Genomic DNA, 17779 nt, shown 5'->3' on the forward strand with positions numbered 1-17779 from the left:
TCACTCTGGTTCGCTTCGGCGATGAAATAAATCAGGTGAGTCAGCCTTTTCGAGCTCCTTTTATAGGTTGGGCCACACCCGTTTCGGCGGGAAGTGGCAAGAAGGGCGCGAAGCGCCCTTATTGGTCTGATGTTGTATCAGCCCGCGCTCGATAGGCTGTGCAGTTGCCGCAGAACAAGCCAATGAGCGAACGAGCCGTCTCGCCTATGGCTGTGTACTGCTGCAAATGCGCTTTACAAAAATACAAAATTAAGGATAATTTTTTGCTTCAGTATTTCGTGAAAAGAGACTTTTCCCGTAGCGTCTTAGCTAAGACGCAGTACTCGTTCGCTCTTCTAGAGAGAACCGAGGTTACGTTTAGTAACCGAGTACGTTTTGTTTTATTATTTTTTTTATTTTTTATTTTTATTGCATGTTTTAGCTGTGATTCCCATCCACTCCCATTATAGGAGTGATAGACTGAAAGGGTTTGACTTAAAAATCTTTGTATTGTGCTGAAGAAACTAAGTCACCTACATCTTGGATGCTCTGGGGGTAAGCAGATAAACATCAAATTTAAATTTTTGGGTGAAAAAAATTCCCTATCCCTTTAACCAGCAAGGCATTAAAGCACATGCAAATAATGTACTTTTGTGATTTTGAAGGGCAGTGTCCGTGAGTCTAACTCTACCGCTGAGTCAACCTTTGATGTGAATGTATGTCGCGCGGTACATTATATTGAGAGGGAGGTGCCAGAACTGCAACTGATAGAATGTGCACTGTACCACGATACTACAATATTTTTTCAAAAAAGATGGTGAACTCATTTTAAATGCATAAAAACATGCTATTTTTCATTACTTAATGATGCAGCCCTTCCCCTTTGTATAAAAAAGTATAGTTATATTTCAAAACAATTCAGTGGTAAAAAGCAGATTATCATAAGAACCACAAAATGTTTGGGCAACTTTTGCCAAAATAATTCACTATTCCCAAAGTGTTGACATTTAAGATTTGTGTCATACTTCGGGGCTCCTGTGAACGTGACAAAACTTGAAATATAGCATCTCACTGAGTGGCTCTTGTGTGGGTTGAAGGAACACATTGGAGTAGAAGGGGGGAAAGCAGCCCCAGTACCAATCCCTTAGTTTACTATGAATTAATTTATTCAGAATAACACCTACCCCACTGTATTGCAATATAACACTTCATGAGAACATGAATTCATTACCTTTGAGTTCGTGTTTAGGTTGAGAAGGTTAAGAAAGACTTTTTTGTATCACAATATGCGTATTAATCAGACAAGATAAATGCTGGTCATCACATTGTTTATCAGGTTTCTTTCAAGGAAATGCATGACTGGCCACATTAACTTTGCGTTATTTATAGAACCAACCTTCACATATTTCATGGTCAAAGATAAGAACATATCATAGCACCTGACACTTTTTTGTTACCTTCTTCATGCTAAAATCTCTAGAAGCACGTGCTCTCTTCTGCCTTTACTTGGAGAGTCACTGCTGATTCCAGTCAAAGTGGATTGTTCCAGAAGCTTTGGGGGTTGACTGATAAGAGCCTGTCGGTCTGAGTCTTGCTAACCAGGTGACCTTCACACCCTTAAGCATTATTCATACTTAATGGCCATATATTTTCCCTCTAATTCATAATTTTCATAATTCTGAAAAAAGTCAAAAAAAAAATAAGAAGACTGGCAAATACTCCATGTAGGTCATTTTATTACTTGTCCGAATCCAAATATCTGACCGAATGTGAGGGCCCGGGCAGGAATACTAATGCAAGAGACAATCAATTCGATGCTGTGTTGTTCAAAAGGAATGATCAAGAAACTGCACACTTCATAAACAGCATGAAGGCAGGCTGGCGCAGCATTAGAATATTGTGGCAAAGTGCAGGCTGATCAAATTTGGAGGGATTTACAGCTTGTTTTCTTGCGGCTGTGGCTGCTTACGTTGGCACGTTTTGCATGGAACAACTGGTTCATGTGATAAACTGACATGTTGACCAATGACTCAGTCTCTTAAGAAATCGTTTAGCTTGTGTTCAGAGGGAGCATTTTAAACATGCGATAGTAAGAAGGGCTTTGCGATGTGTTCGATAGCTCTAGCGAAGAGGCATCAGTGCAGCCATCTTTGGAAAATGGCCAGTGTAGTCATTATCCTCCATATCGGCACATCAGCAGACATTTGCGGGCAGCTAAATTATGTCTTGCGGGAGGCTCAGACCTAGAATGTCTAGATAGCATTCAGTGCTAATTCACATTCCTGTCTAATGCATGATACATCCAAAAACTTATTTGTGTTTGGATCTCAAACTCCAGTTATTATCTGCAAAGTGTTTTAACAGAATATCTGTTATATTTCTGCTATGCTTAAAGTGTTTATTTGTCTAACTGTTCTTCTCTCTCTGATAGCACAATGTACTGAGGAGTGTGCCCATGGTCGGTGTGTGTCTCCTGATACATGTCAGTGTGAGCCAGGCTGGGGAGGACTGGACTGCTCTAGTGGTGAGTTCACTCTCTCATTAACTCTGAGAGCACAGTTCACTTCATTAAGGCCCTCTCACTCTCACATAGTTAATGGCTGCACCAGTTTCTCACTTACTCGCTCCCCACTCTTCTTTTGCCAACTGTATTAAAAAGTAAAGCTGGAAATCAAAGAGGACGAATGAGTTGTGTAATCATGCAGTTGCATTAACAAGTTACTTTTTGTGCTAAAGCTCTGGGAGGAAAAAACACTATTTTGATTATGGAATCTTTTTCAGTTTATCCATGTTTTGCCAATTTCTAATTGTACCCAAAACATTCAAGTTTATTTTGTATAGCGCTTTTTACAATACAAATCGTTACAAAGCAACTTTACAGAAAATTATGTTTCTATAATATTTAGTAGTAGCTAGTAGTTTGTGCACGTTTGACAGGATTTTAGAAAAAATAAAAAATAATAATAATAATACAAGACGTAGTCAGCTAGACGATGAACTATCAATATTATTAATTAATAGTAATTATATGATGCAGTAACGCATGTAGCAATAATTGTTAGTTCTGTTTGTTGATTCAAGGTTAGCATCATCTGGGGTCCTCTGAGGGTCAGCATCATCTCTTCTCAGGTGTTCTGGATCCAGACTGGAGCTTGTGTAAATCCTAGTTACCATGGGATGTAAATCCCATGGCCAAACATAGAAACAAAATAGAGACATCATTAGCATAGCTGCTGATCCAACAAAGTAAAATTAGTTTAACCCAAGCTAAAGAATAAAAATGCAGATGCAACTACACTCACAATTTAAGAGATACATTATTCGAATGCTTGGCGAAAGAGATGCGTTTTTAATCTAGATTTAAACAGAGAGAGTGCGTCTGAACCCCGAACATTATCAGGAAGGCTATTCCAGAGTTTGGGAGCCAAATGTGAAAAAGCTCTACCTCCTTTAGTGGACTTTGCTATCCTAGGAACTACCAAAAGTCCAGCGTTTTGTGACCTTAGGGTGCGTGATGGGTTGTAGCGTGGTAGAAGGCTAGTTAGGTATGCAGGAGCTAAACCATTTAGGGCCTTATAGGTAAGTAATGATAATTTGTAACTGATACGGAACTTAATAGGTAGCCAGTGCAGAGACTGTAAAATTGGGGTAATATGATCATATTTTCTTGACCTCGTAAGGACTCTAGCTCAGATTGTGCCCAAAAAAATGTGTACAACATATAATGCAGATGTGTAAATAAATAATTCTGAATTTTTAAATCACACACACATACACACACACACACACACACACACAATCTAATTTTAATATGTAAGGGATAATGTACTTCCAGCCGGTTGTTATCTCAGAAGTATCTTGCATCACCCTGAATAGGTTTACTGTGTGATGTACGTTATCCTGCTTGTAATACGGTTACTTGCCACATAGGTAATTAATTAGACACAAAATGTTAATTTGAGTTGAAATATTTTATTAGCTTTTTAATCACAAAGACTTCACAAAGATAAATGATTCCTACCAAATGACTTTGAGCCTAGAAAGTTTAGACAAGATGGAAATTTATGGCATGATATACATTCGTATAACTAATTACACAGCTTTTCAACACATAAAAAAGATGAGGACTTCAATTGTTATTTGAGAAAAATGAATAAATAAATAAAATTGTACCTATTGTACCAGTATACAAATCAACCATCCTGCAACAATATGAACACCTACCACAGGCCTACTATTAATATTCAAGTCCTCCGGTTTCATCTTACAGTAAATATGCAAGATTATGTTAGTTGCATTTGAATCAGTATTTGAGAGAGTGGTATTTTATATATATATATATATATATATATATATATATATATATATATATATGGTTATTTATGTCCATTAAAATAATATATTTGTTATTTCTAAAAGTTGTTATTTATTAATTTATATTTTTATTTAAATAATTTAATGGTTATTTTGATTCTGGCTGTTTTTAAACTGTTTTTATCAGTATCATTAAATTTGAAGTTTTTTTCCACTCAGTGTTTTGCATACATTAAACAGACCACAATTGTAACATAAAATTACTTGCGTCACATATAGGATTTATTATGGTTTATTTTAAAACCTAAAAGTGAAATCCAATGAAGAATCGTCTTGTCCAAAATAATTGTGCTTTTTTTTCTCTCTGTTTGACTGACAAGCTTGTCATGTGAAGTATTTAAAGTTTGGCAATGACAGCAACAATTGCTTGCTTGCTGTAAGAAACTTTTCTGAAACATTGATATAACAATAAAATAAATGTTGTCTCTTGTTGTATGGCCTGCCATTTTTGCCATTTTTTTTTTTTACGGTTACTACTACTTTAAAATCTAATCTAAATCTAAAATCTAATTTCCCTGTTGACTGTTTTGATTTTTGTTTATCAATTGAACTGATCAGTTGTATCTGCTGTATTCAATACAAAAGTGAAAGTGACATGACATTCAGCCAAGTATGGTGACCCATACTCAGAATTCGTGCTCTGCATTTAACCCATCCAAAGTGCACACACACAGAGCAGTGAACACACACACACACACACACATTGTGAACACACACCCAGAGCAGTAGGCAGCCATTTTTTAATGCTGCAGCGCCCAGGGAGCAGTTGGGGGTTCGATGCCTCGCTCAAGGGCACCTAAGTCATGGTATTGAGGGTGGAGAGAGCACTGTACATGCACTCCCCCCACCCACAATTCCTGCAGGCCCAAGACTCTAACTCACAACCCTTCGATTGCGAGTCCGACTCTCTAACCATTAGGCCACGACTTCCCCCTAGGCAGGGTGATGGATGATGGACAAATGAATGGAAGAGTGGATGGATGGATGGATGGATGAATAAATAGATGGGTTGATTGCTGGATTGATAAATTAATGGATGTGGGATGGATGGATGGATGGATGGATGGGATGGGTGGATAGGTGAAGGGATAGATGAATTAGACAAAGCTGGCTTGTTTTATTGCCCCAGTACTTGGCGAAATGGTCTTCATCATAATTAAAATGATAATTAGTGCACAGGGTGGAATCAATCTGCATGTGAAAAACAAACAGACTGTCATTCGATACTCAAGATTAATTGGTTAACAGGCCTTTACCTCTATGGCTGAAACATTGCGGGACAAAATAGGAAGCCATCGACATTCACTCTCTAATCAGCTAAATGGTGAAAAAGCAGGTGGTAGGAGAGACTAGAGGTTGAGATATATAGAGATATTGACTTAAGTATTTAGACTTTATGTGTTGAAAGAAAGGAAGGACAACAAACTAAAGCTCTTTCATGTTAAGAACAGCAGGGCCGCAAACTTCTTGACCTTGGTGACCTGTGCTGAGGTAGGTATGTGAAAGTCCTTAGTACTTTCTGACCAACATCAATAACTGATGTACAGCTCTCATCAATGTACATGACGCCAAAGTTTGCTAATTTTCTCATTCAAGACGCATTTTGACCTGATTCGTTAATTTCGGCTTGGTTGTGGCTCACTTACTGCCCATATTTACCAATGAATGATGGTTGCAGAAGGCTCTGTATGGATCTATTGGCATTTTCATTAACAAAGGAGCCATTTCATGATTACCAACAGTCTGTAAATCACCATCTTTCTTTCCGAGGCACTGGCCACAGTGAAGGAGGCACAGACATGACCGGCACTAATGACCTATACCGTTTTTCTAAATCATAATTCACTTGTGGGTTTTAACAGAGGAAAGGAACCCACCTCTGAAGCTCAAGATCATCCCCTGGGTATATGTTTCTGAGGACCACGCATTCTTCTGAGCAGGTGCTGTTCTGTAATAATCCACCTTATTAAAACAGACCTGATGATTGAGACAGAAGCATTATTCATAACTTTTATATTTCCATACTGGGTGTTAGGCCAGGCTTTTTCATTTATGAGCTTTTTTATCTGTAGAAATGAGGAATGCGAGCCAAATTTTAAATTAAATCTAACCTCTTTTTTCACTCGTACATAAATGGTGCATCATTTTTTTGACATTCAAGGTAAATTTCTCTTCTCCCTTTCTCTCTCATGTGTGGATGAGTGCTGGGAACCTCTGCTTTCCCAGGGTGGATTCTGTCATCATATTTGAGGATCCTACGAGAGAACGGAGACAAATAGTCATAGATCGTCGTTAATCACAACCAGGGCTTTGGGTCACCAGCAGAAATGCCTGCTGGTGGAGTCAATGAGAAGGTATGAGAGAGATAAAGCTGAGTATTATGTGCATGCTGAATGAATGGAGGATAATGCCAAGCAATAGGGATGATATGGATATGAAAAACAGAGCTGCTTTTGGGCAACTGAAGAGCCTGAGAGTAGAAGTGACTAGCTTTGCGCTAATGCTCTGGAGCAGCATCAAAGAGGCTGGCCAGCGTTACTGGAGCAGCACCCACTAGGAGCCTGCTATTTGGGTCAGAAATGATAACTGAAAGGTGGAGCTTATCAACAGGATGAAGGGATAAAAATGAAATGTAATGAAAGAGATGAGAATGAGAGGGAGGTCGGTGAATAGAAGGGGCCTGTCATTTCTCTCCTGCTGAGGTCAATCTGCCATTGCCTAAAGACAATGAAGCTGTTATGTTTGTCAGACTGCAAATGCGAGATATAACCTTGGACTGTCCCGAAAGCTTCAGGTGCTTAAAGTCACTGTAAAGTCATAAGTGACATAAAGGCTTTTACACAAATATGAATTACTCATCTCATGTAGTCTATTTAAGATTCTTGTCTTAAATTTATTTCTGCTGCTTTGGCAACAGGGTTTCATTCTATTTGATAACTTGTTCAAAGTGTGAGAATTAGTGGTGGATTGGAGGACCAAAGAGAATGCTGAGTTTGGGGATCTACACCAGACGCGAGCAACGCGACTCGACACAACAAAATACTATACAACCCATTATAATCAGTGATGCTATCTACACTGGATGCAGCGCAGCGCGACATGAGATGACACAACGAAACCCAGACAGTAAACTGATACCTTGTTCTGTTTATGATGTACTAACACAAATTTCAAATGATTTACAAAGGTTGCTTGCCGTGTCTAGTGTAGACAGCCTCAAGCATATGTGGCACAATGCAACAACTGTAGACATGGTGTAATAGATTTTGATACAGTATCTCAGCAGCTTGGGTCTTAATGATGGCTACATCTTCAGCAGTCTCTAGATTGTCATTATGGCCTGAAACACGCATGCCAGTTTGACGCAAAGGTTTTATCAAATATGATTTAACATGGAAATATGTGCTACGCCCACATCAACATACATACATATATAATTTATTGCTTAGCTGTTTGTTGATTTTGGTTTAGCTCAGTCAATAAAATTGGTCTGTTCAGGACATGGGACAGCGTTTGTAGCAGTGTCATGCAGTGAAAGTCTGAAATGGGGAGGCAAAGCTGCCTCTATACACTACAGTAGGTGTTTGTTTTCCAATGTAGGTGTATGTTCTAGTTATACTTGATGTTTGTTGGTCAATGAGACTATCAACAAGCAACCAACACTATAATATTTTGTTTAACTGTGGACAGCCAAAGCTGCATTTATTTGATAAAAATACAGTAAAAATAGTAATAATGTGCAATATTATTAGAATTAGAATAAAATATAAATGTTATATATTTAGGGCCCGAGCACCGACGGTGTGAGGACCCTATTGTATCTGCTCTGTTTCTTATTATTATTCTTCCGCTTCTCCAAAATGAATCGCATTTTTGAGGGCTTAAACATGCTCAAAAAGTCATGAAACTTTGCACAAGCGTCAAACCTGGTTAAAATGTTCGTCTGATATAGGATTCAGAAGAGGGTGTGGCAAAGTGGCTCGACAGCGCCACCTATACTAAAAAAATCAACAGCCTTCCAGCTATGTTTCACATACATGCGCGAAAATTGGCACACACATGTAACACACCAATACCTACAAAAAAGACTCTTGGAGCAAAATTCTAAACCCAACAGGAAGTCGGTTATTTTTAATATTATGAGCAAATTTTGTGCAATTTTTGCCATTTCCATGCGTTGTATTTTAACGAACTCCTCCTAGAGATTTATTCAGATCAACACCAAATTTGGTACGCCTAATCTAAAGGCCTTTGCGATGTTAAATTACAAAGATCTTGAGTTTTCGTCGAAGGGCGTGTCCGTGGCGGCCTGGGGAATTTTGTTGATTCGCCATGAAAAATGAAGTTGCTATAACTCAGACATACAATGTCCAATCTGCCCCAAACTTCACATGTTTGATAAGACTACGAACTTGAACAGATTGACATGCCCATATTCAATTATAGTCATAGCGCCACCTGCTGGCAACAGGAAGTGACATATATTAGGCTGCGACAAACTTCTCCTAGAAATATTTTGACATTAATGTATTTTTTGTGGTCAGTCTAATCTAAAGGCCTGTGCAATGTTAATTGTGTAGATCTTGAGTTTATGTTAAAGGGTGTGTCCATGGCGCTGGCGCCATGACAAAATTTGATGTCTCATCACAGCAAGAGAAGTTGTTGTAACTCAGGCATAAAATGTTCAATCTTCCCCAAACTTCACATGTTCGATAAGAGTCCTGGCCTGAACATATCTGAAGGCCAATATTCCATTATAATGATAGCGCCACCTGCTGGCAACAGCAAGATTGACACATATATGGAATATACTTTGATATATTTCACTTATATTTATGACTTTAAATACATATTTCTCACCGTTCACCTTTTTACTAAAGCCACTCGCTGCCGGTGAGCCCGGGTGCGAGGGCCCGTTCATCGCTGCTTGCAGCTTTAATTCAAAATGTAATTTATTTATGTGATGCCAAAACTGAATTTAGCAGCCATTACTTCAGTCTTCAGTCCCATAGAATCTTCAGAGATGATTCCAGTATTCAGATTTTTCACATTTGTAGATATTTGGCATCAAAAGGTTTGAAAAAACATGTTGCAGGCTGTTTATTTTTTCATTTCACTTTATGTTCACTTTAAAAAAATGTCAAATTTACTTTGATTTTATATATATATATATAAAAAATCTTTTTTATTTATCGTAATAAAACAAATGAATTGCATAATGACTAATTATTACATTTGTTTGTAGTTTAAATGCTTGTAAATGTTATCTTAGATTTTTGTTTTGCAAATTGTAAGTGAACTGTCTGCAGTTCTAATGAGATTCTCTGTGAAGTTACACAATATATCATGAAATGATTTTTTCCCCCACATTGCCCAGTCAGGGTGTAGAGTGGGACACAGATACATTTGCATTGCAGAATATTATTTTCAGGTTCTGTGGCAGCTTGACTGCTATGGCAACAAAGAGCAGGAACTGTTGGCAACTAAGAAAAAGATTAATTTCATTTTAGGTGAAAATAAGTGTTTTAAGAGAGACAGATCACGTTTGATCAGTGTTCATGTACGAATAATAGCAACCAGTCCTTATTTTTAACTCTACAGTTATCTTTTTGTCATCTATAATGTTATTCAGATGATTCATTTCAGATGAGAATGTACATACTGTGATGCAGCCCCTTGGATTGACTGTTTGGCTGAGCCAGATTTTGATGGTATACAGGGTGCGATTTGCCGGGGGGGATGCGTGGGATTTCCCCCTTTCTGGTCAATGTATCCCTGCCTCTGCTTAATTATTTTTATCCCCGGTGGGGATAAATTTACCCCCCCCTCAAAGTGATCAGTGCTACTACACTAGTGGCTAGACGGATAACAAAGCTTATCACGGATCCGTGGTTTGATTAAAGTCAATTTTATTTTAAAATGCGCTACTTTGGCTGGCGCACAGCCTCTCTGTATTCACCACTCTGCAGACTTGATCAATGTCCCCCCCACGGCGCTATCTGATTGGTTACACCTCACGAGTAATAGCCTATCAACACTTGCGAGACGGTTGAAGCTGGTGTAGCCAGGCGGGAAGGAAGTCGACCGGAAGTTGAAGTCGGCCGCGTGCCGCCATCTTTTAGCAGAACTTCACTTGCGTTAGCATTCCCATTGACTCCCATTCATTTTGGCGTCATTTTGACAGTGAATAACTTTACATCTGAGGCGTTTAAAGACTCATTACCTTCTATGTTACATTATGCCCCCGTAGAAACAGTTTTTGTAAAAATAGGCTAACGATTGCGTCATAACCAGTCGACTCTCTGTCGCACAGTAGAGAAATTACCGTACAGACAGGAGGAGAAGCTCACTGGCAAACTTAATATGGCGTACTGGCGTTACATTTTAAAATACTATACAAAATAATTAATCAGAATACTTACTCCTGTTCACTCATGCCAAAGAACTCCCCACTCAAGCTCGCCGTCTCTGCAAGATTAACGATGGCAGTTTATACGCACAGCTACTAGAAGATTTACATCTGTCAGACAGGTTGCTGACATCATCAAGCTTAGTTTGAGTCTGCGCATCAGAAACGGAAGTGCTAAAAATCGCTAAAAATGGGCTTCACTTGTCTCAATTGAGTTCCAGTGGGGTCGCTGTGTCCATTTCTTTTACTGTCTATGGGTGTAGCAGTCGATTCTGTTCCCCTCGGAATGTCTGTTTCCCTTTACGCAAACATAATACAATTCTTGCGTAGTTGCCGAGTTACTATACGTACGATCAGAACTAGCGTGCGCAAGAAGCACGACTGGATGTACGGCAAGTCAAATAGTTCAAAATACCGTCCTAAATCCTAAACTTGAAAATAGTTTTAAGACGAGAGATTTTTCAACTTGAAATGTTTTTTTTTTTTCAATTACCGATTTCAATGTGATGCTTGAGGATTTGGCTATTCAGTTTTATACTGTCGTATACTTTTTAATTTATGCTCATTTATGTTTACTTTTTTATCATATGCTTTGCTGTTGTTGTATTTATGTATGCACTGAAAGCTTAAAAAATATTTGTGTGTGGCGTGTGCAAAACATACATTAGAATAAGTATACAATGAACCATAAATGTTGTGTATAAACCAGAACCCTTATGCACACATGAAAATTTTTATTCATAGTGATCTTTTTCTCCTTTATTCAATAAACTATAAACCTGGTTAACAGACTCTGTGCCTTGGTCTGAAAGAATGATCTTTGTTGCCCCAAACCTGTGAAATAAAGTAATGCAGTACACACCTGCTTCATATTTAGTCAGAATAGCATGGGCTATTTCGTGTAATGGTCAATAAATGTACTCATTTACATTATTGGTCCTGGTGGTGACTTTCCCCACTAAAGTCATCCGTGCTGTTAACATAATCAGTTTATGTCTCACAGCAATGTTGAAAAGAAAAAATATTTAGTAGCCTTTTGAACCATTTATCAACGTCCACCCCCATTCCAGGCCAGTAGAATCTAGCTGAAATGCAAGCTTGCTTTTTTCTAATTCTAAAATAAAAATTGGCAGGCCTCTTTTTGTTCTGCAGCCACATTTCTTCTAAACTTTACATTGTTTTCTGAGGAGATGTGATCAAGTCTGCTATCTATTGAAATAGCTTTTTTGTTAAAATCTAAACAAATAACCTGCAATGAGGTTCTAAAGGCCCAATTGAAGGAATATACCCATTTAAACTGAAATTAAAAAACAGGCCATTGTCAATGTGCTAGTTGCTTTAAGTCAGTTAAGTATAGTGTCTTGACAAGAACTGACTTTTTGTTATTATCATGACTTGGTGTATCACTATACCTCACTTTACTATGAGAAAATGTGTCAGTGTAGAGAAGTTATCACTTAAAGTACTTTGCTTACCATCAACCTGGAAACTGGAGGAACATCTGCAGGTGAAATATTTCTGCTCTTTTTTTTTTAAGACAAATGGATAAACACCTTGAATTTTGTAATTTAGAATTTCCTCATATAGGTTTGACATATATGAGGAACTATTCCACTGTTATCAGTAAGAAGGTAAACAGATTAATCAAATAGAATATTAGTTCAAATGTACTGTTGCTCTATATGGAAACAGCAATATAATACCCTGAGTTTGGACGTCAGCATGGACAGATTACACTAATTTGAAATGGAAAAAAATAAACAGCAAAAACTCGGACATCAGACAAAAATAAAGGAACAACTGCAAGATCAATAAAAAAAATAGAACATAAACGGGGGGGGGGGGTGATAATCATTTTACTATGCTGCAGTGTAGCAAGAAAATTGTCCCTTTTTGCTCTCCTTACATCCAGGTGTGTTTGGTGTATTTGCATGCGGCAGTGTTGCCAAATCCGCGGAATTTAGGCTACTTTGGGAAAATGTTTGATTAACTATTTGGTTGGGTTTATTACACGGACCTGGCAACCCGAGGGGAAACAGACATTCCGAGGGGAACAGAATCGACTGCTACACCGGTCCGCTGGGCAGTGGAGTTGCTAACTTGGCGTCTTTGTCACTAGGTTTAGTGACTTTTTTTTTTCAAAAAAAGCGACTAGCGACAAATCTAGCAACTTTTTGGACAATCATTATTTGTTCTCTGAGACTCTCTGTGCAGCCGCAGGAGCGCGATGTCTCTCTTTCCCAGCGCGAGCCTCTCTCTCTGCTTCTGCTGTGTTCAGCCAGCGAGCGCAGAGAGGAGCAGCACTTAAGAAAAAAAATATATATATATTCTGTTGCTTCAAACTCTATTTTACAAGCAAGTATAGCCGACATCAGTCACAGCACAACCACTGACTTTATCGTATGTGTATTTGAGATCATTAGTGCAGATTAATGTTTGAGAGCTGGTTGTAGTCTTAATGGAATGTGTTTCCGTCATTATAATTTTCATTCCGTTGTCTGACAACAGAAACATTAAAATATAGTAATAAAAACAGTTTTATTGAGAATTTAATTAAATGGCTAAATTAAATTGCAGTATGTGAGAATAGGGAGGCAATACAATACGACACCCTTACGTCATAAATATGCTAATTAGCGCATGACGTCATCTAGTTCATGTTCTCATTATTTATTTTTATGAATTAAAATGTTTCAAAACAACCCCCCCCCCTCTGTTTTTTTCACAAATCGCACCCTGATGGTATAGTTATGCAGCACACTCTCAGACTTCTAATGGCAGTTGTCTTGGGAAGTGTTTAGAAGACAGTTTTTCCACATTAGTTCAGGTTGTGACGATGTAAAAAAAAATGGTTTGAAGCAAGGAGAAATGGAAGGGAAGGGGTTGCAGGGGGGCTCGGGGCTCACCTGCTCAAGACACCTCATTTATCAACAGAGGCCCTCAAACAGATGGTGCCATTCCAGATCCGCACAAGTATGTTGACATGATACGCCATCAAAGGGAGAGAGCGAATTGAATGTACCTGAACTGAACTTTGAATTTAACTGAATTGAATTAAAAGCGACAGATGGATGGTGTGATTAGAGTGGGGGAAAAAGGCAGAGATGAAAATTTACATAGGAGCCAACGCCACAAAGAAATGGAAGACCTATTCAATGTTCAAGAAAGGGAAAGTTGGCAGGAAAGAAGGACGCGCTCTTGCCGACACTCGTCTGTCATCTACAAAGCAGTTAAATAAATCATTCTCTCATTCCCTATTCTCTCATCCCTCTCTTTGCCTCCTTTAATCTCTCAGCACTGCTGCTGCTGTGCTCTCAAAATCTCCAAATACAGATACTCCGCACCAGGAAGTGCTCTCAGCTGACATTCATAAGAGCTTTATTGGCTTTGTTTTATGTATACGTGTGAGGCTCTATGTATGCAAGAGAGTAAGGAAAGGAAAATGAAGCAATTTTATGTTTGATGTAAATATGTATGTGTGTGTGCATCTGTGTGTGTTTTCATATACATTATATGGTGGCCAAAAAGTATGTGTAATCCTGCTTCTAATTAACAGGTTTTTTTAGCCATTTGCTATTAGTAGAATACCTTTCTTTTCCAGCATGACTGGCAGTGCCCCTTGCACAAAATAAGGTGCAAAAATAAATGGTTCACAGAGTGTGGTGTGAAAGAACTTGACTGGTGACCTGAACCTCACTGTACATTGATTTTTTTGGTATCAGCTGTATATCAGCTTGTTTTTTTATACCTTTTCAACCTCATTCAAAGGTTTTTTACATTTTACACTTGTTTAAATAAGCATATTTTAGTTTTACTTACTACAGCTTTGGTTTTGTGGATAAATTTTGGAGTTTGTATGTGGGGTGAAAAATCTCTAAATCTTTTGCACCTACTTGGTAGTTCCATTTTAATTTAAATTCAATTTAAAAGCATAATTAAAAAAAAACATCAGTAACATTCAATAACATAGTAGGCATTTTGGAAATGCATTGATATTACTGTGAATGATTTATCCAAAGTTATTGTTATATATACAAAGTTATATATATATTTTTATGTTTTGACCTTGTAATGTTTAATGAACCTTAATAATGAAATGACAGACTTCACTCTGGTCACATATGTATGGACGTCTCCTCACAATACTAAAGAAAAGATCTTTTGCTGCTACTTGCGTTTCATCATTCCATGTCATAGCTTAATCTTCCATTGACATATTCTGTACTTCTCAGAAGATTTAGTCAACTTAAATCCTGCACCCTTTTTACATAATAAAACATAATTAAGTAGTAATAGGGTATTTTCTATCCTGTTTTTCACCCTCTCTTTGAAACATGCTGATTTGCATATTAAAGTAATAGGTAGATTCTGCTGTGATGTATGTTCATATTAAACAATCTGTCAAAGCAATAGTGGCACAATCTGTCAAAACAAACACTCAAAGCATAAGTGACACATGGTAAAAACGTTACTCAGACTTGTGTATTTTGAAATTACTGTCAGATCCAATCTAGTCAGCACTGCATCTCTTTTAGTTTCAGCTCTCTGAAAAGTCTGTTTCGAAATGTGTCTTGTTTAAAAACGACCGCAGTACAATGAAATGTGACTTACTGACAGTCTGGAATGTATTTACTCCTACTACATGCGTGTATCGGTGAGTGAGCTAAAGAGGTAATGATCTAGAAGTAGGCGTTAATCTTCCTCTGCAGAGACCCTTTTTTATCGTACTATGACGTCATATTGAGATTAAATATGAAACTGGTCATTTGGAAGCTTGGTTTCAATGAAAGCTGTTTTTGGACAAACAAGGAAGTTTTGAGTTCTGAAACTTGCAGGACTAACTGATGGAAATTAGATTTTGCAATTCATGACCCCTTTACATTCAAATAATTGTCACAGACTGACCGTATTGAACCAATTTTTTTAACACATGTTTTTGTTATGTACTTGCTTAAAATGAAAACATTTTTACCCAAAAAAATCTTCTGAAATGCACCATTAAAAGAAAAGCCCCTTCAGCAATGTTCTTAAATCTATTGGAAAGCTTCCAAGATGAGTGGAATCTAGCTTAAAAGGCAAAACCAACTCTATTAATTCTCATGCTTTTGAAATTAAATGCCCACAGATCATATACATACAGGTTTGTTGTTCAGATGTCCACACACTTTTGGCCTTTCATTGTGTGTCCTTATCCGGGTCTAGTGGCATGCATGCAAAGTAAAAAAAAAAAAAAAAGGTGACAGAAGATTCCAGAACCTGATCACTCACAGTAATTGTGCATTCCAAACCCTGTGACAACTCATCTGTCTCATCTGTAAGCACAAATCATTTATACTGTGCTGGAGGAAAAACAAAACTTAATCAGTGGGATACCTCATTATATAGCTGAATGAATGTGATCACTCGCTACGCACAGGGTTTCCTTAAAAAGACCAACAGCATCTCTTTCTCATGATCCAGACCTGCAGCTTTTGGAGAATTATCACAGATACAGATTTTTCTCTGACTTTGAAGAATCAAAGCATGCTGTGAGAGGTGGCGAGGGCAGCGAGTTTTACTCTGTGACCTCCCTCCCTCCGTCATTGGATCAACACTGCCCAGGTTTTTTTGTGTGTGTGTGTGTGTGTATATGTGTCTGCAGTCACAAAGTTCAGCCCCTCAGGCCTCGCAGCCTGCTCAGTTATGAGCCGGCGCTGCATCTCTGTTGTCAAAATCGAGGGGCTGGGGGATGCTGTTTGTGACTGACCCCAAAACTTTCTGGATGAGGATGGAATAAAAATATAATTTGTACTTGAAATCAGACCGAGAAATGGTTGAAACTCCTTGAAAAGAGTTTGCTTCAATCATTCAGGGTGTGTGAGAGTGTGTGTGTGTGTGTGTGATTAGAGCATTAATAGATGATGTTTTTATATAAATTGGTTGTATAAATCACTTTAGTAGTGTTTTTAATGGCTATCGGTGGATCTAAGAGAGCCATGTGACTGTTCCCTAAAGTTCACACTTATTAATTGACCAGCTGTAATGGGCCAAACCCTGTGCCTTCTTTATAGGCCACTCTCTCTCACACACACAGAAACTCACAAGCTCCCCAAAACTTGCCCTATGGTGTTGTTTAGCTCAGCCTTGAATGCATTTTTGCTATCCCGCCAGGAAAGTAGTTCTTTCATCAGCCTTTTGTTGTATTCAAGCACAATTAATTTGAGAGTAATGTCCCATACGGCCTATTGTAGCTCTCATATTTCTCTGCCGTGATTATTTCCTTATTGTGTGTTGTTGATAACACAAATATCGTCTCTGAACAAAGTAAGTGGCTTTCTCGAATGAAGGATTTTTAGAAAAGGTCCAGCTATTTTCATGAGTGTCTGAGATGATAGCAACGCCTGTGATTGCGCAGGCATTATTTATGCCTCCCTGCACTAGATATAACCATCAAATAGATGTCCACAAAGGATGTAAAGCCAGATTCTAGAATGTTGTCTGTAGTCTAAACAGCCTTTAGGTTGCATAATTGAAAAAGGACAATATAAAGCTCTATCACTTCTTTGTGGGGTCTAAAATAGCTAAAATCTTGTGATGACAGTGCAACCACAAGCTGCTGGCAGCATACTAATGCAGAACCAGGCTTTGTGGTCATTTCATAGTCTGAATCACACTTGATTTTGGGGTTGATTTACATGTTTATGAAGTTTAGCGCTACAGGATTCAATTTATTTCATTGATCATTACATTTGATGATCTCTTTACTCGTCGTGATGTTAATTCTCCAGCCTCTGAGCAGAAATTGCTCTTGGCATTAGAGGTCATGTTGTGATGAGGTGAAGGCAGGAAAAGGGAACTGGATTCTCCCCCAAACTACTTGATGGAGCTATGGAGTGCATGCCACCACACAAACCTCTAAGGCCTTGATTTGAAGGGTACCGGCAGTCATCTTAGGTATTCTTTATGTGTATTATTGTTTGTTGTCTCATTCCTGGAGTAAAATGGTTTACCAGATTTTCAGAAAAATGTTCTTAATTA

At 38.2% G+C, this 17779-nt stretch overlaps 1 protein-coding gene across 4 annotated transcripts in view; it reads left to right on the plus strand.

The window, feature by feature from the left end:
• The window catches only part of LOC132156160 (multiple epidermal growth factor-like domains protein 11), a 133899-nt gene that overhangs the window by 56456 nt on the left and 59664 nt on the right, over window positions 1-17779 (plus strand). For all 4 annotated transcript variants that reach the window (XM_059565048.1, XM_059565051.1, XM_059565050.1 and 1 more), the window contains one exon: window positions 2411-2503. In XM_059565048.1, the coding sequence (XP_059421031.1) occupies window positions 2411-2503 (93 nt within the window). The remainder of the gene's footprint in view (window positions 1-2410; window positions 2504-17779) is intronic.

This window comes from Carassius carassius, chromosome 13, assembly GCF_963082965.1.
Source record: "Carassius carassius chromosome 13, fCarCar2.1, whole genome shotgun sequence".
NCBI classification, from domain to species: Eukaryota; Metazoa; Chordata; class Actinopteri; order Cypriniformes; family Cyprinidae; genus Carassius; species Carassius carassius.